General features: G+C 38.8%; 3 protein-coding genes across 4 annotated transcripts; all 3 read right to left on the reverse strand.

Moving 5' to 3' along the window:
- Positions 1-616: 616 nt before the first annotated feature.
- On the reverse strand, positions 617-3,222 carry LOC146560835 (uncharacterized). Of its 2 annotated transcripts, XM_085296325.1 has the most exons (7): positions 2,746-3,222; positions 2,549-2,637; positions 2,334-2,436; positions 1,967-2,069; positions 1,835-1,887; positions 1,649-1,727; positions 617-1,427 (listed from the first exon to the last, which is right to left on the reverse strand). In XM_085296325.1, the coding sequence occupies exons 1-7, from the start codon at positions 2,800-2,802 to the stop codon at positions 892-894; spliced, it is 1,020 nt and encodes a 339-aa protein (XP_085152451.1). In that variant the 5' UTR covers positions 2,803-3,222; the 3' UTR covers positions 617-891. The 2 variants fall into 2 exon arrangements, with proteins under 2 accessions (XP_085152451.1, XP_085152452.1); XM_085296326.1 differs by lacking the exons at positions 2,334-2,436; positions 2,549-2,637.
- Positions 3,223-3,228: 6 nt separating this feature from the next.
- LOC146560836 (cytochrome P450 3A40-like) lies at positions 3,229-11,527 on the reverse strand. Its single transcript, XM_085296323.1, has 16 exons — positions 11,124-11,527; positions 10,877-10,970; positions 10,654-10,706; positions 10,170-10,269; positions 9,269-9,385; positions 8,953-9,038; positions 8,718-8,860; positions 8,511-8,635; positions 7,628-7,712; positions 6,338-6,498; positions 6,009-6,235; positions 5,455-5,617; positions 4,615-5,362; positions 3,991-4,016; positions 3,415-3,447; positions 3,229-3,318 (listed from the first exon to the last, which is right to left on the reverse strand). The coding sequence occupies exons 1-13, from the start codon at positions 11,189-11,191 to the stop codon at positions 5,288-5,290; spliced, it is 1,497 nt and encodes a 498-aa protein (XP_085152449.1). The 5' UTR covers positions 11,192-11,527; the 3' UTR covers positions 3,229-3,318; positions 3,415-3,447; positions 3,991-4,016; positions 4,615-5,287.
- A 1,672-nt stretch (positions 11,528-13,199) lies between these two features.
- LOC146560837 (cytochrome P450 3A40-like) lies at positions 13,200-21,354 on the reverse strand. Its single transcript, XM_085296324.1, has 12 exons — positions 21,168-21,354; positions 20,651-20,810; positions 20,404-20,497; positions 20,151-20,203; positions 19,831-19,930; positions 18,712-18,828; positions 17,716-17,856; positions 17,335-17,419; positions 14,787-14,947; positions 14,456-14,682; positions 13,772-13,934; positions 13,200-13,682 (listed from the first exon to the last, which is right to left on the reverse strand). The coding sequence occupies exons 2-12, from the start codon at positions 20,716-20,718 to the stop codon at positions 13,608-13,610; spliced, it is 1,284 nt and encodes a 427-aa protein (XP_085152450.1). The 5' UTR covers positions 20,719-20,810; positions 21,168-21,354; the 3' UTR covers positions 13,200-13,607.
- Positions 21,355-21,680: the final 326 nt, after the last annotated feature.

Consider the following 21,680-nt stretch of genomic DNA (forward strand, 5'->3'; position numbering starts at 1 on the left):
AGTAAAACTAATAAGGGAAGACGAACACACAGGAAATAAAAATAACAGTGTAAACATACCAAAACTCAAAATAAAACAGGAAAGCTACTACAAACCGAGTGTGACACAATTACATTCATATTGAAACATATGTGATAATTTTCTTTCTTTGTAGCATTTTTAAGATATGTGTTAGAACAGTCATTATGCTGTTTGGATTAGGAACCAATCATTTTTGCCAAATAGTTAACACAAACTTAGAACAACAGTGAACAATTTTCAAGATTCTGATTTACAGAACAAACAAAAGTCACAAAAGGTTTCATTATTTAAGAGACAAGATCAAGTTTTTCACACAGGAATGAAATGACAGAATCCAGTGCAGCGGGGCCAAAGGTGTGTGTCAGCAAACTGAAGGTTGAGGAATCAGTCAGCTCATGTTTAAGATTGTGTTGGATTTTGAGAAGAGTCTGTCTGTTATTAGAAAGTAAGATTAACAATGTTACACCAATAACCCAAATACGGGGAAATGACAAATAATACCAAAAAAGATACAACTTTCATATTGTTTTACTAACTTACTTTGTCATATCAGCACTTGAATGGTCGATGCCTTTACAGACCATGTCTGTTGTGACATCGCAGGCCAATCTTCCGGCAAACCCGAGGGCTAGCTCCCCAGCCTCCTCTTCACTCAGAACACTAAACACTGTTACTTTAGTTTTGGCCTTCTTAGGCCTGTCAAGAATCATTGCGGGCAGTTTGGCTTTACGGCCCTAAAAAAGAAAAAGTGCAAACACCAAAAGAGCAGAGAGAGACACACACACGCGCACAAAGTTAAATGCTTTTGTTTACATGGTGTAATTGTGTATATGTTGCAGCAAATGCACAATTTCCAGCCACATTGTCACTTCATTGATACGAGTAACCCGGATTTATTTCAGGTGACATCAAAATCACGAAATGTATACCTACCCCAATCAAACCTCTGAAAACATGAACTGACATGTTCTCTGCATTGATTCTGCGCTTGATCTCGTCTTCTGTTATTGTGTAGGTTTTCTTTTTTGAGCTTGGTACAGATAAGCGACCATGCACTCTGTAAACTGTACTAGTTCCTTCTGAATCAGTTTGGAATTCTGTATCTGCATCGATCCTGTCAACATCATCAGCAGCAGCATTATCTGTACTCAGACTTGTGCCGTACACTTCTGTTTCTTTTTCTTTGTCTTCAGTCTGTGTACCTTCATCTCTGACTGTCAGTCTTCCTATCTCACTGTTACTTGTCGATTTGCTGCAGATGTTCTCTCCCTTAGGAACTTTTCCTTTGTCATTCGCTGCCTGATGCTTTCCCTGATGACATTCTTCACTGGCTACTTCTATTGCTCCTCCTGTATAGCCACCCACTATGCTGCACAACTCCTTTCCCTCTGCTGTGCTGCACTGTGCTGTTACATAAAGAAGAATGATATAAACAGCACTATATCAATTTAATTGTGAAGAGAAATCCCCACAATACGACACAGTTATGTCTAAAATAGTTTTGTGTAAAAACTGGATCTTGAAACGTCCACTTTAATTACACAGTCCTGGTGTGCAAAGGCAAAATTACGAAAAAAAAATTCACTTTAAACATTTTTGGACATTGTTTAGTTATATTGTGACTTACTCTCACAGAAGATACAGATGCCACAAACAGACTTTGAACAACGCATGTGCTTGTATGCACCACATTTCTGGCACTGCACCTGTGAATTAAAAAAAAAAAAAGAAGAAGAAATAAACAAACAAAAAACAAATGAACAAAGTCCATTAAATAAACAATCTATATGGCTAAGGACATGTCATAGTGTACCCGGTCTTTGGCTGCAATCACACACCAGCACTGACTGCACTTCCTAGTTCGATCTGCAAAATATAATTTGTTTAAGTACAAGTTACATTTTCCAATGTTAGAGAAAAAGAAGGCAGCTAATTTTATCTTTACCTATTGAGGAAAATAAGTAGTGGCAAAGTCGGGACCTGAGCTTTGTGATTTCAGTGTTGTACTCCTCCACTTGTGTTTTACCGTCAATGAGAGATTGGGCAAACTAATAATTGACGAAGAAAAAAAAAAAAAAAAAAAAAGAACAAAAAGAATTAGATTAACAAAGAAATGTTTGTTTGTTTTTAACCCCCCCCCCCCCCCGAGAAAAAAAAAAAAAACAGAGCAACCAAAGCAAAGCATTACTGCTGAAATGGTTCAATCTACAAAAAAAATTGAGATTTTACCATCCTGCCTCTAAGGCTTTAAAAACTGAATAGGCAAAAATGTAAACATTACTTATATAGGTTAAAGCTATAGTTTTCAGTACCATTATGACATGCACTCCACATGAGTTCCCATCCTGTTGATGTGGGTGGCTCACATGTGACAAGGTCCACTCTCCAGCGCAGCCTCTTGCTGAAGCAAATGAGCTGAGAGATCGCAGTTATTACAAATAAAAAGCATATAGAGAAATCAATAACCACGTTCGGTAATGATTTCAATTAAATTAAATATGTTATGTTAAATATGTTAATTAATTACCTCCAGTTTTTCAACACCGCACTTTTTCTGACCTCCGACTCGCCAAATGAATTCATATAGACTATGGTCCTCTTGGGTATGTCACAAAACTGTTTTGTAAAAAGATGGATATGGTAGGCTTGGGCCTTGAGCTTTCCTAATGAGGGACACTGAAAAGTATCATGCACTAGAGAGAGTGCAAAATCTGTGCAACTTACAAACAAGGTCCAGTGGCTGCCGTTTTCCAGACAGGCTCCAATCAATTTCTCATACATCTGAAAGATGTTTTTCTGGAAATAAAAATAATGTGACAAGTATGTTTTTCTGTCAAGAATGACACTGCAAAACTGCAAAAGCTTGTCAGGTGAGACTTGTAATTAATTCTGCAGATACACAAACATATAGAAAGTGTCATTTTTGGTTTACATTAATTAATTTCTATAGTGTGTACAAAACAAATCAAGACCACAGACTCAACACGCACCACTAAATTTTTGGTGTTCTTTATCAGTTGGCCAAGACAGAAATGTTTTAATCTGTGTGCATTGCTTTTGAACAAGTCTTTACACAGAAAAGGTTTCAGAAAGGTATTTTTCAGGTTCTTCTGACAAGGCTTCAATTTTGGAAAATGCTGTTTGTTTATAGTGGCAACTTATAAACCCTTTGTAATAAGAACATAGTTACCACAGTCCAAGTCATACCTTCAAAAAGTATGCACTTTGTGCTCTTGTGGACCCATCCAAAATTTTTCCAGTGATTTGGCTTGGTATTGGATAAATGTGAGGGAAATTCTATAAAAATAACATAAATACACCTATGTTTTCAAGTACATTACAAAAAACGTAAACATGCTATGTCATTATGATCAAACAAGCTTTTCAACATACCTCACACTGCAAATAGATTAGGCCATCTATTACCTTATAAAACAAATAAATAAATACATATAAATAAAAACAGAACTAAGGAACACTATTCATTAAGTAAATTGTACAATAAAGTGTATTTAAAGCAGAATTTAACATTAGTTTTATGACAACATAAAAGGATTTTTATGTCAAGAGGTACCTCATCTGAAATGTTAGTCTGGTCAAACAGGGATTTCAAACTTGAAATACCAATAGAGTTTGGTCCAGCTACTCCCACAAGGTAATCTGTGAGAAAGCATATGCTGTAGTCAACAGATATCATTTTCTTTTTGCATGCTGCAACCATCATCCATTTCAGTCTTCTAGGAGCTTTGTCTGGTTGTAGTTCTTTTTTCTCCTCCTCTCCCCTCATCTATTAATTAAATTGTTTTCTGACCTTCCTAACTGTTTCCGACCTGTCTTCCCAATGTGATGTTTAAGCAATATATGTATGGTCAGAAGGGGGTGAAATTTTCATTGCAGTTGTACGTGTAACATTGCATGTGATAATAAAAGGCTTGATTGGTTGATTATTCAACATGAGTTGACATTTACCTGACATTGTGAAGGAGTCACAGTTTCTGTAAGGGTGTAAGAACATAACATGTGGATTTGTTACACTTCTTTTTCACAAGTTAATAACAATCAATAATTTTCATTCCATTATTTACAAGCTATCACACGATGTCCCTGGGACAACATTTACACGATGTCCCAGGGACAACATTTACACGATGTCCCAGGGACAACATTTACACGATGTCCCAGGGACAACAATTACACGATGTCCCAGGGCAACTTCTACATGATGTCCCAGGGACAACATTTACGCGATGTCCCTGGGACAAATTTGTAAATTTCTGGATTACTGTTAATCTCCATAGAATCAAGAACTCATGTCCAGTTTCGCAGCTATGGACCAGTTAATTATGTTTCCAGGTGATAGTTTGATTCATAGATTCAGCACACAACCATAAGTCTAGGCCTTTTAGTCCAGATTCTCTTCACTTATGTTTGTAAAATGATCAGGAAAGCTACTGCAATTTTGCCTGACCCAACCCCCGGGCCACGAAACACCCAAAAAGTTGGGGAACACTGGTTAGCTAATGCTGTCGTCAAGTAGCCTATCGCTAGCAAACAAACAGCAAGCCAAGTGAGGAACATATGTATAATGCTTACCGTTTATTAAAGGAAAGTATCCTAAATTGACTTCAAATTCGGCGGACAGGCGGCGGTTTTTCGCTTCTTCACTTGTATTTCGAAATACTCGAAGGCGGGTATTTCGAAGTCGCAAAGGAATGACGTCACAAGAAGGTGATTGGTCACTTGCAATGTTGAACCTGGAACAACATTAATTATGATGATGTGGGAACAATGCTGACACGAGGAAATCAGATCGTCCATTTGTCAGTAATGGTTAGAGCGCCACCTAGTGGGACGACTATAATCATGATTGAATGAGATGAAATGTTAGCTGGTGGTTGAATGCATGAATTTCATCAATGTGACATCAGATCGGAGGTGCTGGTTGTAGGTGTTGGGCGTAGCTCGACGCGATGGGGTGCGAGGGCCCTCATAACGCTGCTTGCAGCTTTAATTTACTTTGTACTTATTAACCCATGAAACGCATACACAAAGAGAAATCAAAAGTAATCAAACAATGATGAAAAGCAAATTTAAAGCAGAAGTGTCACAAAATAATGTTTGCACAAATCCAAAGTCATTAAAATTTATTAATGCTGCAAGAAAATTCAAGTGTTTACACTGCACTGACTTGATAACCTTTTAAAATTTAGCAGTAGAAAAAAAAAATGCACAATGAACGTCATCATGGTAGCAGCTCCCTCTTAGACTACTGATTTCTGGGAACAAACTTGAGTTTTACAGGCTGAACTGGCTGAAACTTCCAGTCAAACTGAAGTGGAATCTAAAAAAAAGAAAAAAGAAATGGATGTAAAAATCAGTGACAGGACAGCAGAGTACCATGACAGTCTGAATGTGGAGGTTTGCTGCTCTCACCATTGTCTCTTTGCATGTTTCCAAAGTGTACTTCTGCAAGAGACGGACAATAACCATCTTCATGACGAGGAGGGCGTAGCGCATCCCAACGCAGTTACGAGGGCCGAGTCCAAATGGCATGAACGCATATGGGTTCACCTCCTCCATGTTGTCTTTACTGAACCTGCAGATACAGATCAAACAAACCTTTAAAAATGTAGATATGTGGAGTCCTATAATTCACTGTATTTAACCACGATGTTCAGGCAACCTTCAACATAAAGAGTAGTAGGGCGTAGTTCAGGGCAAAAATACACTGTTACTTCTAAAGCTTTGAGGAGCTCTCGGGCCTGATTGAGGACAAGTCAGATCAAAACCAGCTCCACACTGCAGCACCCTCAGTCTAGGGGAACAGTTCAGCTTCCAGAACAACAATGACTCAAAGCAGACAGCTGCAGAGGTTTTGGGATGAAAAAGATAAAGCAAACGTCCCAGATTTCACTAATTATTCTCTCTTGTGGAGAGCGACAGGGTTCTTCATAACCTTGTGATGACACACCTACATGCACATTTACCTCTCTGGTCTAAAAAGCTCAGGTGAGTTCCAGTAGCGTGGGTCTTTGTGCAACACCCACGCAGGAACCCCAACTATGGTTCCCTCGGGGATGGTGAGGCCATGCACCTGCACAGTTTTTTTGCATGTCCTGTCAATTCGAGGGGCAGTGGGAATCAAACGCATTGATTCAAGTATAACTTGGTCCAGGTACTGTAGACCAGTCAGCTCCTCGTATGAAATGGGTGCCTAGACAAATAAAGGCAGCAAACACAAAAAAAAAGACAATATGTAAATGATGTCCACTACTAAATCAGTGATGGAAACACATCATGGGACGAATTACTGTACATCTTCCTTCAGGTTAGCATCAATTTCTTTGTGTAAGGTCTGCAACGCATCAGGGTTGGTGGCCAGATTATAAAGGATGTTAGTTAGAGTGGTACTGGTGGTCTCGTAGCCTCCAAAGATGAAGATCAAGGCCTGGGAAAGCATCTCATGTTCAGTCAAACCTACAGAAAAAACAAAATCAAAGTCCGTTTATAATTAATATAATAACCCTAAAGTAATCAGTAACTAGTACTGAGCCAATCTCACACTGAAACTGACAACTGATCAAAAAGAAAAATGCCAGAGACAGTTTCCTAAATCTGAAGGTGATGTGAAGAACCACATAATGTTTGACACTCCTGAGGAATTACTTTAATAGCTAACAGATAGTTAACTGAAGGTAAGACAAACTAATTATTGCAAGTGTTTTGTGACATGGATGCAGTGTTTTGAGCTTGTGTGTTCTCTATTTTGTGTCTCTAGGTTAATTATAGCTGACTTTTGTCCGTTCCCTTTTGTGCCTGTATTGTGAAGACAGTCATGTCTCTGTATTCGTTACCTGTGTCAAGTCCTCTCGTCTCCCTCTCAGTGTAATTTCCTGTTTTATTGTGATAGTCTCTTGTCTCAGGTGCTTTGTGTTCAGTTCAACTTCCCTTGTCTTGTTATTCCTGATTTGCTCCCGGTGTATTTCCCAACTGTTTCCCATCTCCCCTCATTACCTGCTGTTTATTTATTGTCTGTCTCTCCTTGTTCTTTGTGATGTAGTCTTCTCATGCTGTGTGTCTTCTCCTGTGTGTTAAATTTCTCCAGTAGTTTCCAAGTTCCAATAGCTCTAAAATGCTGTATAGGAAGTGGTAACACCAACGAGAAATAGATATCCCATTTCTCCTGGCTACTCTTCCATGGCTCCCTCATCTTGAAATACAAAGCCCTTAATGCTCCACAATATCTCATACACCTCACAGTGCCTCATAGGGCCTGTTACAGTCCAGGCTCACTTTGACATCTCTCACATACAATTTAAAACACTTAGCCAGGCTGGCTATATAAATACTTACAGGGATATTACAGAGGTATGTACAGCCCTTCATTTAATTATCACCCAGGTCCTGATTTATAACATGTAACACTGGCAGGTCTCTTGTACATGAGACATATGAGCAGATTGATGTCATGAGAAAAAATTGTGTGTAAAACCCCTGATCCTGAGTGGTCTGCAGTACATGTGACATGAGTGACTTGAAAGTGGACAACAAGCTGAGCCCTACACTTTGCCCTACTCGCCCTGATACTTCTGTGGTAAAAACATACCTTTACTTGGCTGTTCTTCATAATCCTTATACGTCTTTTCTGGGATCTCACTCTGAATCAACACCTGCAGAAAGTCTGCTCGGTCCTAGATAAGAAAAGAAAACATTCATCGTTAACAACAATTCCAGAAACCATGTATGAAATTGAATATTCCAAAGTTAAAACAATACTAGAGTAGCACACACAAGTTAATACAGGTAAAATTTATATAGCGCCAAATCAGAACAACAGTCGCCTCAAGGCACATGTTGTACGGCTTTTTGCCGCACACACCTCATGGATGAAAACAGGCGTCACTGGTGTTCTTGTCCAAAACTACATCCAAGAACAAACAAACAAACAAAAACAAAACAAAAAAAACCGCAGAAGTTTCTCTAAAGTTTTTCCCTGAAGTAATTTTTCCTAATGGTCACCAGGGGGTGACTACTCTTGTTTCAAAGCTACATAAAACAACACTTTAGCTACATTGTGTCAGTAAACACTTTCCTGATGAGGTGATTGGCTCTGCAACTAGTTTCATTTCCTTTTAAATTCAACAATACATTTGCTTTGTAAATTATGGTGCCATTAGAATGACACAGCAAGAAAAGGCATGGGATGTTTTACTATGTGATTGAGAAGTTGCAGGTGAGGATAGAGCTGCTCATTGTTTGGCATGTTGAGTTTAAAACATCAGGATGGGGACACTGAAAAGACTCAGCACAACTATAGTACTGCTATACTATTTTTGTACAGTATTATAGCCAAGAATATGTACAGTCCCTCGCAGCATCTTCCTTTTCGACCCCACATAACATGAAGCTACAGCTACATGACAATGACCCAAAGGTTAGTGCATACAGACAAGACAATGTTGATCTTCCATTTTAAATTGAATGCTTACAGATTTCTCTTCATGATGCTGATCTTTAAATCTCTTGATGATGTTGTAGAAAAAGTCAATGCTGTCCTTGGGCACAATATCAATTTTCAGGAGCTCTGCCAGACGTCCACCAAAGGGAAATGCCACTGAAAAGAGAGCAAAGAGTTGTTAACCTAAAGCTAAAGATAGCATATTACCAAATGGTGTTTGCATAAAAGGAGGGCATACTTAGTAAGAATAAAAGCCAAATTTTCATCTTAAGTAGTTTCTGGACTTGAACATTCACAGGATCATTTGGATTGTTTATGGAGTCTGTCTCCACACTGAAAGAAGCACTGGTCACAGTGTCTAAACTGTAAGGAGCCACAAACCTATGAGAGTTGGAAAAGACAAATGGTCAGTGCATTATTTATTTTAGGACGATCAGTATAATATGTTTGCATTTTACAGATGAACAACATACTGTTTGACAGTGATGGGTTCATCCAAATTCATTTCCTCAAGTTTTGCAACAAGTCGTTCTGCATAGCGAGCAACGAGGGGAAAAACCTTTTTTTTTTTTAGTAATGGAAACAAAATAAGAGAATTATGTTTATAATTTTTTTTAATCTAGTCTAGGTCAATATTTTTTGTCCATGATTTTTTTTTAAGTGTAAAGGTACCAACAGTTTTAGCCATGCCTGGGAGTTGTTCTCCCAACATATTTTAGCAAGTAAAAAAATGCACTTCATATACATGTTAACACACAAGTGGTTAATGAACTCAGATGTGATATCAACCTGTTTCAGTCTTCCACTTGTGAAGCATGGAGACAGGCTGTTGCGAATTCGTTTCCACCTTTCATCTTTGACTACTGTAATGGCGTCATCCATAGGTCCACTGACAAAACTGGTATCCTGTGAAAAGGAAATAACTTTACTGTTGCTTCCACCCTGTCACACAGAAACTCAAAGTTTCCTCAGATAGTGTAATGTCTTCTAACACCATTTTCGCCAAAGCGCAAGCGCTTATGTTTTCATTACAACATGACGTCAACCTGCGTTTATAGCAGATTGCTGATGTCTGACCTTTGACCCCTGGCCTTGAAGCATTACATACTAAAATTTTATGACCAATATGATTTTATTACCCTTACGATAGGAACCAACGATTGTTGGCTGAAATCTTTGGCTTCTAATATCTGAGATCTTAAGACATTCACGCAGTGAGATACAGCTCTCTCCAAGTCCTTCTATATAATATATTATAATGCAGACCTTCCCAAAGTGTGGGGCCCGCCCCCTTTGTAAAAGTATCTCTGATTCTGCTATACAGAGCAAGAAAGATAACATCTATCGTTCATCTCTAGGTGGCTACAAAACAGTGAAGTGTGTTGCTTGGTTTACTTCATGTGTCTCAGCTCCTGTGTACGTGTGAGCTGATGTAACCCTTGAGTATAAATGTGTAACTCTTGGTGAAAGTCCAATCTGCCAGATTTGAACATTACTTCATTTATATATAATACCAGTTTGTCCCTGTAGTTATTGTGTTATTACACACGTCAGCCTCAGACTGTAGCGCCACTGAAAGCAAACTTGGAAAAATAATAAAGTAAAAAACAATGTTTAGTTAGCAGACTCTATGTTACATGGAGAGTGTTGCACTGACATACACTGATATACAACAAGATGAACCTCTTACCCTGCGGTTGGTAAATGCAGAGTAGCACTCCTTCACCATCACAGTTTTAACAATCTCAGGGTCAGCAATCATCAACACTGGTGTTCGTCCATCGTACAACCTAAAAAAAGAAAAGAGTCTTTCACAATTCTTTTTTTTTTGTACTATTACACATCTAGATATGTAAGCTGATTCTTGCACTTATCCCTAAAGAGAAAATGGTTTGTTATGTTTCCACCGAAAGATATTTGTTTACCATCTCATATTTAAACTATTTTATCAGATCAAGCTCCAAAGTAAGAACAACTTCATAAAAAGAGGAAGCCAGTAGAAAACTTTTTTCATTATTCCATCCTGTCACAGAGTTGACCTCACAACCACAGTCACAATATGTTACATTTTTAACATACTGTGAGTTTGGCTCCCAGAGATATTTTGGTATGAGTGGATATCAGTGGTGGTTTTGAATGCGTCTTCTATCAGTCATGATGAATTAACAACTCACCCCCAGACGTCCCCATACTTGGCATGGCACTCTAGGTCAAAAGCAAGAAATCCCTGCAAAAAGGTAGACAGGAAAAAAAATGTGTATTAGTGTCAAAAAGCCACTGAATTGGACGTGAGCACAGACAGGTTCATCAAGCAAATCCTGATCTCTAAATCTCAAGATTAAATCAGTCTGCTCCTCGTATCCCAGTCGCTAAGGTGAGTTTAGTGTATGTACGTACCTTCTTCATGCCCAGCATCGTTCCAATAAAAGGCAGGGGTCTCGGTCCAGGTATCCCCAGCTTTTTGAATAACCGATATGGCCATAATCCGTACCTGTGTTGCAAAAAGAGAGCGAGGATAGGAGCCAGTTGGACAATAAAACAAACAGCAAGCCTGACACCCAACTGTTGCTTTCGAGGTAATTAAGAAGAAACAAGATTCCAGGTGCGGTGGCTTGACCGCAGTGAACAGTCGAGGAATACTCACAGTAATATCAACGTGAAAAGGAGGGCAAGCAAAGTCCAGGTGGTTGCTGAAAACAGCGTGAAAAACATTTTTGACCTCGTTCCGACAAAAGCGCAGGTGTAGCTGAAGGCTGGAAAACCAGCGAACCTAAGAAGACGTCATGTGGTGGGAGGAGAGCGTATGAGACAAAAATGTGTTTACGTAATAAGGGTCAGACGCTTTTAAAACGTTTTTGGTTTTGCGTAAGTCTGAATAAAATACTTTAACCATCAACGATTTCTAATGTGTCTGCTATTTCTGCTGCATGAAATGATCCGCTTTAGGGTGTCCTTGGTTTGTAAATCAACTTTCGTTTTGATCTGTTTTAATACTTCCCTGTAATAACGAAGTTCTCCATTATCCCCCCAATAATTATTTTCTCACTTTCCACGGTTGCCGTCCGGTCTAGTTTGTCTCTAATCGACTTTTAACATATGAGTCTTGTGAATATTTCTACGGGGCTATTACTCCTGCGCATGCTCAGCAGTTGTTTGAGACCCACCTTTTTTCTACAAAAACCAAGGAGGCCCTGCAGAAGCTGATAATGTCCCTGACACAGGCTGCTGTAATTCTTCTCTCACAGCTTTGTGGAAGTGTGCAAGCATTACTCTCTTCAGTACTTTTCTTGTGTTTTACTTAACATGTTTACCGCTCTGATGACGTGATCCATACTAATTGCAGTGAGATTTATCTAATTCTACTATGCATTAGAGTTTTGCTGGCGTGTTATTGTCCAAACTAAAGAACGATATCTCCTAGAGAGATTAGCAAAGGAGTAGGCACAGGGTTTGCGACTTTAATTACATTGAAATGTGTAAACATTTCCAATTCTGGGTAACATGTCTGTTTTTCTTGTTTGGCCAGCGAGTTGAGAATCCAGCATGACATACAATGACCCCAGCTTGAATCTGGTCTTAGTTTCTCAGTTAATTTCTATGCTTTCATCATCAAATAAATATTATTTTCCCAGCTTCTCAGTTGGTTTCTTAGCCAAGTCTCTCCCTGCACTACAACCTAATTCTGAAGTTATCCAGAAACATTTCACAGTATTCATCATTAAGTAATTGTTCCTGCTTTGAGATTATTAATTAAATCATTTCTTTTATTTTAAAATTTACACCAATTTAATTCAATTTCATTTATAAAGCGTCAAATCACAACAACAGCTGCCTCAAGGTGCTTTATATTGTAAGGTAATGACCCTAAAAAATACAAAGAAAAGCGAGAAAACCTCAATAATCATACGACCAAGCCCTGAGGAAGTACTTTGGAGACGGTGGGAACGAAAAACTCCCTCTTAACAGGGCGGATCCTACCATATTTTGTTTCGGATGTTTGTTGCACTTAAATGTTTCAGATCATCAAACAAATGTAAATATTAGACAAAGATAATAAAATTAAACACAACATGTATACAAAACGTCTAAATTAAGGTGTTTATTATTAAGGGTGGAAAAAATCCAAACCTAAAAGGTCCTACATATTCCATATGTTTGTAGAATGATCCCCGTCTTACCTGGCCACACCCAACAACTTATGCATAAAACATCTGTGCTCGTGGAAATCACTGATAGTTTAATTATAACGTTCTCCAAGTGGCCCTAGAGCTGGAGAGAGTCTCTCACTGAGACAACCAAGATTACAACATAACCAAACATTCTCTATTGTATCTTGACTGTCTCTCCACTCTGTTAACTCTTTAAGACACCCCAAGAGGAGGTGGAGCAGACCAATATTCTGACCACAACACTGTAAAAACTGTAAAAACCATTAATGAATGTGTATATTTACATGCTAACTAGGTCCGGGCTTTGTAAAATGTGAGCATTCATGCCTGAAAGCCAGAGAGGCTATCGGTCTACAAGACTCAAGACTGGATGCAGGAGGGAAAATGGAGTGTCCGCTCTGACTAGCCCACAAGACCCTATGCCTTTGGAAACCTGGCTAGCTGTGATGGTAAAACCAATAATAAGACTACAGCCATCAATGAGACGTGTATAGCTGCCAGCAGCTTATTTCATGGACTTAACTGTCCCAAGAGATATTCTGATAAGTCTCTAGATTTCAAACTGTAATTTTATTTATTCATTTGTATAAAGCTCATGCATGAAAGAAAACAAGACAAAATTAACAAAGGCAAACCTAAAGATCAAGTGTCACAGAATAATATGTTTGCACAAATCAAAGATGGTTATCAGGAAATTCATACAGTAAACCATTAGTAAAGTTAGCTTTTTGAAAAAAGTTCAACACAATTTAAAGAAAAGTAATTAAAATACATTTGATTTATTAATATTGCAAGAAAATTCAAATATTTACACTGCACTGATTTAACATTTTACAGTTAAGCAGCAGAAAAAGGATGAATACCCTTATGGCAGCACTTGCCTCACATTAAAAGAAAATTATACAATAAAATGTTTGATAGGATTTTTTTTTGATAGGATGGAGATGTTCCCTCTTAGACTACTGATTTCTGGGAACAAACTTGAGTTTTACAGGCTGAACTGGCTGAACCTTCCAGTCAAACTGAAGTGGAATCTAAAAAAAAGAAAAGAAATGGATGTAACATCAGTGACAGGACAGCAGAGTACCATGACAGTCTAAATGTGGAGGATTGCTGCTCTTACCATTGTCTCTTTGCATGTTTCCAAAGTGTACTTCTGCAAGAGACGGACAATAACCATCTTCATGACGAGGAGGGCGTAGCGCATCCCAACGCAGTTACGAGGGCCGAGTCCAAATGGCATGAATGCGTATGGGTTCACCTCCTCCATGTTGTCTTTACTGAACCTGCAGATACAGATCAAACAAACTTTAAAAATGTAGATATGTATAATCAAATAATTCTCATTGTATTGAGCCATGATTTTTAGGCAGTCTGTAGACCTTTATTTTTATTCCTATTTATTATATTTATCCCCTTCGTATATTTTATTTATATTGTCTCTGTATTTATATATATGTGTGTGTGTATAACTCTGTAACTTCTGTCGGTGCTGTGCTTTTTTGGAAATCGAATTTCCCAGAGGAACCCACCCGAGGGATTAATAAAGTTCTATCTAATCTAATCTAATCTAATCTACAACGTAAAGATGCCAAACCATCTAAGCAGGGATTAGGGACCCACTGGCCAGTTAGATCTTACAGCAGGGAAAAACCTATGATCAAAGCAGTACTTAGGTGGAAGCTATAATGGATAAAACATTCGAAAGATCTAGCAAAGATAAAGCAAAGCATAATGTCCCAGGTTTCACTAATTACAGGATGACCAGGTTCTTTATGACCTTGTGATGACACACCTACACATTTACCTCTCTGGTCTGAAAAGCTCAGGTGAGTCCCAGTAGCGTGGGTCTTTGTGCAACACCCACGCAGGAATCCTAATTGTGGTTCCTTCGGGGATGGTGAGTCCATTCACTTGCACAGTTCTTTTGCACACCCTGTTGAGGCGAGGGGCAGTGGGAAACAGTCGCATTGATTCAAGTATAACTTGGTCCAGGTACTGTAGACCGGTCAGCTCCTCGTATGAAATGGGTGCCTAGACAAAATATAAAGAAGAAGGCAAACATAAAAACAAAATATGCAAATGGTGTCCACCATTGAATCGAGAATGGCAACAAATTATGTGATGAATTACTGTACATCTTTCTTCAGCTTAGCATCAATTTCTTTGTGTAAGGTCTGCAACACATCAGGGTTGGTGGCCAGATTATAAAGGATGTTAGTTAGAGTGGTACTGGTGGTCTCGTAGCCTCCAAAGATGAAGACCAAGGCCTGGGAAAGGATCTCATGTTCAGTCAAACCTATGAAAAAACATAATTAATTATCTTATTTAAGCGTAATCAGTAGCTAGTACTTTCTCGCCCCTGCGGGCAGTTAGAGTTAGGGTTAGGGTTAAAGCTGGTGCTACTAATTCCTACAGGCATTCTGAATTTTCTGGAGTCTTGGAACACACTGTGGTACCATACCCTCATGAGCATCAGTTTAACAGTGTTGTACTGCAGAAAGTAGTGTGTTACTACAAAAATGGCAAGAAAAAGGCAATTAAGATGGAAGAGAGACAGACTATCATAACACTTAAAAATGTAGGTGCTTTTTTACAGAGAAATTGTAAACAAAGTCAGACCCAAAGAAACGACTGAATTCGAGGACAAGTTTCTGAGAGTTAACAGCTTGCATGATAGGCAGCTCACAGGAACACAGCTTAATAGTGGTTGTAGTTATTAGGAGTTGGGATGGTGTGTGTTGTTGCTGTCCTGTCATTTCCCTTTTTCAGTGCAGACGGGCAGGACTGTGATCTATTGGATTCCCTGGCATACCTGCAGGGCATCAGGCATCATCAGCTGGGGCTATTTGAGGAGCAGCGCAGCTGCTGTCTGGTGTCAGAGTATTGCCTCATCCAGAAGTGGTAACGTGTTGGTCTCTTTCTGAATATTGGTCACCCTCATCAGCCTGCACCATCACCAGCCCGCACTCTATTAGCCTAATCCACCAGCTCCTCACACCCCCTGGCCCAGCCTGTCACCAAACTTGTGGCAAGTAAGCTCTCCAACTCTCTCACCTCACATAGTCCTCGTCTTCCTCTCACCGTGTCTATTCTCTAATCTCTGCTCCCTTGCCTTCCCATAGACTGTTTGAGTCCTCCACCAGTTATGACGGCAATCCCAGAACTGTGTTATTGTAAAGAAATTATTTACGCTCTAGCTTAAAGTGTCTGTGTGATCTGCTACCTGGGTCCACGCGGGTTGACCCTAACAGCAGTAAGCAAGTCTCAGTTTCAAATGTACAGAGAAGACTTCAAGCTGCAGGCATGACATGGCGAGTTGAAGCAAGACGCTAAGTCGCTAAGATGTTGGAACAAGACAAAGAGGCTTGCCTGGGTCATGAAACACCACCACTATTTGAAGACTGGAAGAAGGTATGGACTGATGAATCCAAATTTGAAATCTTCAGTTCATCATGCAGGACATTTGTACACCATCAAGAAGGCGAATTTTTGGTTCCACAGTGTGTGGCATCAACTGTCAAACATGGAGGAGGAAGAGTGATGGTCTGGGGCTGTTTTGCTGGATCCAGGTTTGGTGACTTGTACAGAGGGAGAGGCACCCTGAACCAAAACAACTACCACAACATTCTGCAGCGGCATGCAACACCCTCTGGTATGAACCTAGTTGGTCAGGGGTTCATCCTACAGCAAGGTAATGACTCAAAACATAAGTCCAAGCATTGCCAGACTGCCTCAGGAAAAAAAGAACAAGATGTAACCTTGAAATCAGGAAGTGGGCAACACAGTCTTCCGACTCAAACCTTTGGTTTGGGTTGGACTGGGCAGAAGAATTTTTTGTTTTATTGTAGAAAGAATGCCATGGGTGTGTCCAGCTGTTATATCTGTCAAAGGTGGCTGCTTTGATGATTCAAAAGTTTAGAATACATTTTGGTTCATAAATTGATTCCATGATTTCTTTTTTTTAAACTCCAACTGTATATTTGTAATATTCATTCATTTCATTTCAGAGTGCAATGACACATTAAACTGCATCATTTTTAATAAAAAGATACAAGAACAGACTATGCTTTTAAGATTAATACTAAAACTTTCTGTGATGGAGTGTGGTTTGTGGCTCAGCTGCAGGGGAAGGGTGTAGCAGCAGGTTAAGGGTGTGGTGTCAGAGGCTGCACACACCTGAGCTCCATCATCCAGTCATGGCTCCCCGATAAAGGATGTGCTGGGACCTGAGGTAGGAGGTGTGTGTGCTACAGGGCAGCTGAAAAGTTGCTCAGTGAAACTGTACATTTAGTTAAGGGTATGCATTGGCACCAATGCACACCCTTAACCTTGATTCTTGTGTTCTGTAGTTTACATTCTGGCTGAAGGGGTACATGTTGACCTGAGATCCAACTTGGTTAATGTAATTTTTTATAGCCAGATTATCAAAAATGTTACAATAGCTAGGATGGCTCTATAAATGTTTACAGGGATGTCGTCGTGATGTGTAGAGCCCTTCAGCTATTTATCATCAAGCTCCTGGTTTATAATATATGATACTGACTGACTGGTCTTTTGAGACATATGAGCAGATTGATGTCATGAGAAAAATGTGTGTGTTAAACCCTTGATCCTGAGTTGTCTAAAGTAAATGTGACATAGGTGACTGGGTTATTCTGGATTACTTCTGTGGTAAACACATACCTTTACTTGGCTGTTCTTCATCGTTCTTATACGTCTTTTCTGGGATCTCACTCTGGATCAACACCTGCAGGAAGTCTGCTCGAGCCTACATCAGAAAAGACAATATTCAAATGTGCTCACATGTGGATGATTGAGAGTCAACAGCAGAAGAAAAATATCAATAATGTTTGCGGTGTGCATAGACTGTATATAAAAAATGGCAAATGATTCCAGGTATTGCCCTAAATTATTTTCCTGTAGCTTACAGGGAGCAAGTCCTGTGGTTTCAAAGCTAGATGTATATGGAAAACAACCTTCTCTTGTCTCTCATGTCTATAAAGATTTCTGATGAGCTGATGGCCTCTGCGACTAGTTTCATGTCCTTGTCAATTTAATGCTTACAGATTTGTCTTCATGATGCTGGTTTTTAAATTTCTTGAGGATGTTGTAGAAAAAGTCAATGCTGTCCTTGGGTGTGATTTCCATGTTCAGGAACTTTGCCAGACGTCCACCAAAGGGAACTGCCACTGAAATGAGACCAGACTGAATACCGGTAAGCAAAATTTGACATCCTGCAGATACTATTGAGTTTGCTTTCTGAAAACAAATCAATTAAATGAGTTTTTAAAAGTCAAAAGAAGGACATACTTATGAATAAGAAAAGCCACATTTTGAATTTAAGGAACTTTTGGACTTGAACATTAACTGGATCATTCTGATTGTTTATGGAGTCTGTCTCCACACTGAAAGAAGCACTGGTCACAGTGTCTAAACTGTAAGGAGCCACAAACCTATTAGAGTTTGAAAAGACAAGTGATCAGTGCATTATTTATTTTAGGACGAACAATTTAATATGTTTGCATATTTCAGATGAACAACATACTGTTTGACAGTGATGGGTTCATCCAAATTCATTTCCTCAAGTTTTGCAACAAGTCATTCTGCATAGCGAGCAACGAGGGGAAAAACCTTTTTTATATAATGGAGACAAAATAAGAAAATTATGTTATTAATATTCTGTAGATGTTAAATGTCTGTCAGATATGTAGAAAGAAAACAGATCAAAACACACTGATGATGTTGGTACATTTTATTTGTAAACTCGTTTTCTCTATTTTAAAAAGTTTAACAATGTCTTTACAGTGTCTGTGAAATAAATAAGAACATATAATGGGAATTGCTGGCTTTTATTTTTGTACTTCATTTTGTATATAGTTTAATCACATTAGTGGTTATGTCTTGATGCATGCTCAATCATCCAGGTATTGAAATCCAGAAACGTTGATTCTTTTTTTCTGGACGTAGCGTTTTCAGTGGGGGAAATGTTTCATCACCTTTCACCCATTGAAAAAGAAACTTTTTGGGATATAAGTGGTTAATGAACTTAGATATATCAACCTGTTTCAGTCTTCCACTGGTGAAGCATGGAGACACGCTGTTGCGAATTCGTTTCCACCTTTCATCTTTGACTACTACAAGAGCGTCATTCATAGGTCCAGTGAAAAAACCAGCATCCTGTGAAAAGGAAATAATAACTCTCAATGTTTGCTTACATTTCCAACATTGGTTTGCACATATAATGTAATGCAATTGGAATCTTCTCTGTGTTGGCTCTATGTTGATTATTCATATAGAACTTCCTTTGGCTAGATCGACACACATGGGTACATGCAAAAGTGGAAAGTAAACAAACAACAAATACCAACATCACCATAAATAAGTACTACAGTGTAAAGAGGTTCGAGTAAAATGTAATCAAAAAAATATCTTAACTACTACCAGTGCTTATTGATTATTGATTAAATAACATGTCAGAAAACTGCTTCAAAGTACACCACTCACTAGTACCGGTACAATGCTGATAATTTATATATTGACCAACTCTTTTTAAACTCAGCTGTACAGGAAGCAGTCCCAGAAACAATAATGTGATGATTTGAATTGGTTTAAATACATAAAACCTTCATAAAATTATCTTTGATTCTGTTATACATAGTGAGATAGATCTTAAACATCTGTTTTTGTTCTCTAGTTTTTATGTGAAACAGTGAAGTGTGTTTCCTGGTTTGCTTCATGTTCTTCAGCTGCTGTGTTGGCTGATGTAACCCTTGAGTAATAAAAGTGTAACTCTTTGTGTAAAGCACAGAGAACTACTGCAAGTTCAGCCTCTTGGATTTTAATATTACTTCATTTACATTTCATGTAACAGTCTTTCCCTGTAGTGCTGCTGTTGTTTTCCTAAACACATCAGCCTGACACTATAAACTACAGCATTTCCCAAGTTGCTTTGGAAATCACTGCTAGCAATTTAGTTAATGTAAAAAAGTGAAAAAGTATTTGTACCTATCTTTTGCTAACATTTTACGTTCTATGTAGAGTGGCAGGACGTCCAAAGGTTTCATGAAATCTAATAAGTGATGCAACTTGACAGAAATCTGAGAGCAGATGTCAGCATTGAACTACATCTGATTTGCTGAATTTTCACTCTGGTACATCATAGAAAGAGGAGCTTCTTACCCTGCGGTTGGTGAACACAGAGTAGCACTCCTTCACCATCACGGTTTTAACAATCTCAGGGTCGGCCACCATTAACAACGGCGTTCGTCCATCGTACAACCTGCAAAAAAGAAAACAGCCGTTTACAATAACACAATTCATGGCTAATTGTTTAAGGCATTTTCTGTTTTGTTTTTTAGTTGCTTTAGGCCACAGCATTATTGGCATGAATGAATTCAGAATTTTTGTATATTTATTTATTTTGTGTGTGTGTGTGTGGGGGGGGGGGGATTGCATGGCTCACATGAGTGAACTTCCTGGTTGATGAAGTAAATACTCACCCCCAGACGTCCCCATACTTGGCATGACACTCTAGATCAAAACCAAGAAATCCCTGCAAGAAGTAAAATGTTTGTTTAGAGTCAATAAGCCACTGAGTAGGACACGTGTTCAAAAACACACAGAAAGCTCAGGCAGGTCAGTGATAGTGACGATCGATAAGGACATTAAATATGTCCTTCTCACTTCTTCAAGATCAAATCAGTCAGCTCCTCGTATCCCAGTCTCTAAGGTGAGTTTGGTTTCTGTGCGTACCTTTCTTATGCCCAGCATCGTTCCAATATAAGGCAGGGGCCTCGGTCCAGGTATCCCCAGCTTTTTGAAGAACCGATATGGCCATAATCCGTACCTGTGTCACAAAACAGAGAAAATCTGAAATCGTCAGTTGGACATTAAAACAAAGGGAACACAAGAGAAACAAAACTCCACGTACGGGTGGTTTGAACGCGACATAAGATAAGGGCTCGATTGTCTTGCAAAACAGTAGTCGAGGAATACTCACAGTAATATCAGCGTGAAAAGCAGGACCAGCAAAGTCCAGGTGGTTGCTGAAAACAGCGTGAAAAACATTGCGACTTCTTTCCGACAAAAAGCTACAGGTGAGGAAGAAGGCTGGAAAATCTGTGTTTTTAAAACATCTGCTTCTGTGTGGTGGGAGGAGTCTATGAGACAGAAATGTGATTATGTAATAAGCTCCATAAAGGGTCAGAGGCGGGTCAGAAGCTTTTAAACCTTTTTTCTTCGCATTCTTACTGTGTTTGCGCAACAACTGAATGAGAAGAAAAGACACTTTAGCCTTCACACTGAACACCACTGCCTGCAACATATGGCAAAATAAAACTAAGCTAAAATGTTTAATTTCTTTATTTCGTTTTTTCTTCTTTCTTTGTTTTGCTATTGTTCTTATTAAACGCATTTCTGATCGTTTTTCATCTTGTTGGGTTATAGAAGGTAAACTTGAACACAAAGGTGTGGTTATCGGTGTTATTTGTGCCGTGAGTGTGAAACGAGCCGCTCACCTTGCTCTGTAAATTAGCTTTCGTTTTGAATCATTTTAATATTTCTTCACGGTTATAAAGCTGTTAGAATCTGAAGTTCTTCGTTATCCCCATAATAGTTATTTTTCCACCTTCCACGGCTGCTACGTGATTTAGTTGGTCCGTGACTGACTTAAAAGTCTTGTTATCCGATCCTCTTTTTTTTTATGACGTTTGTGTGAAACTGTTACATCTGCGCATGCTCTGCAGTTTTGTGTAACCTTTCCCACAACAACAGAGGAAGAGCAAGGAGATAAAAACGCTGATGTAATGTTAGTGATATTGGTCACATGTATCAGTGTGCCAAGGGTAACTGCTTAGTAAATGCACGACCTATGTAACACTGGGTTTATTACACACACACATCATTTGAGTATAAAGGTTTCAGTTTCCTTTCAGTTGTATGAAAATCAGATTTCAGGCAAATTCTTCTCTGTAATATTATTTGTGAGGTTTATTTTCACAAATCAAAAAAGATCATTAACTTTATGTGCG

The sequence above is a fragment of the Mchenga conophoros genome, linkage group LG13, assembly GCF_057382185.1.
Source record: "Mchenga conophoros isolate Kocher_MC1m ecotype Shallow Benthic linkage group LG13, M_conophoros_male_GT1.1, whole genome shotgun sequence".
Classification (NCBI taxonomy): domain Eukaryota; kingdom Metazoa; phylum Chordata; class Actinopteri; order Cichliformes; family Cichlidae; genus Mchenga; species Mchenga conophoros.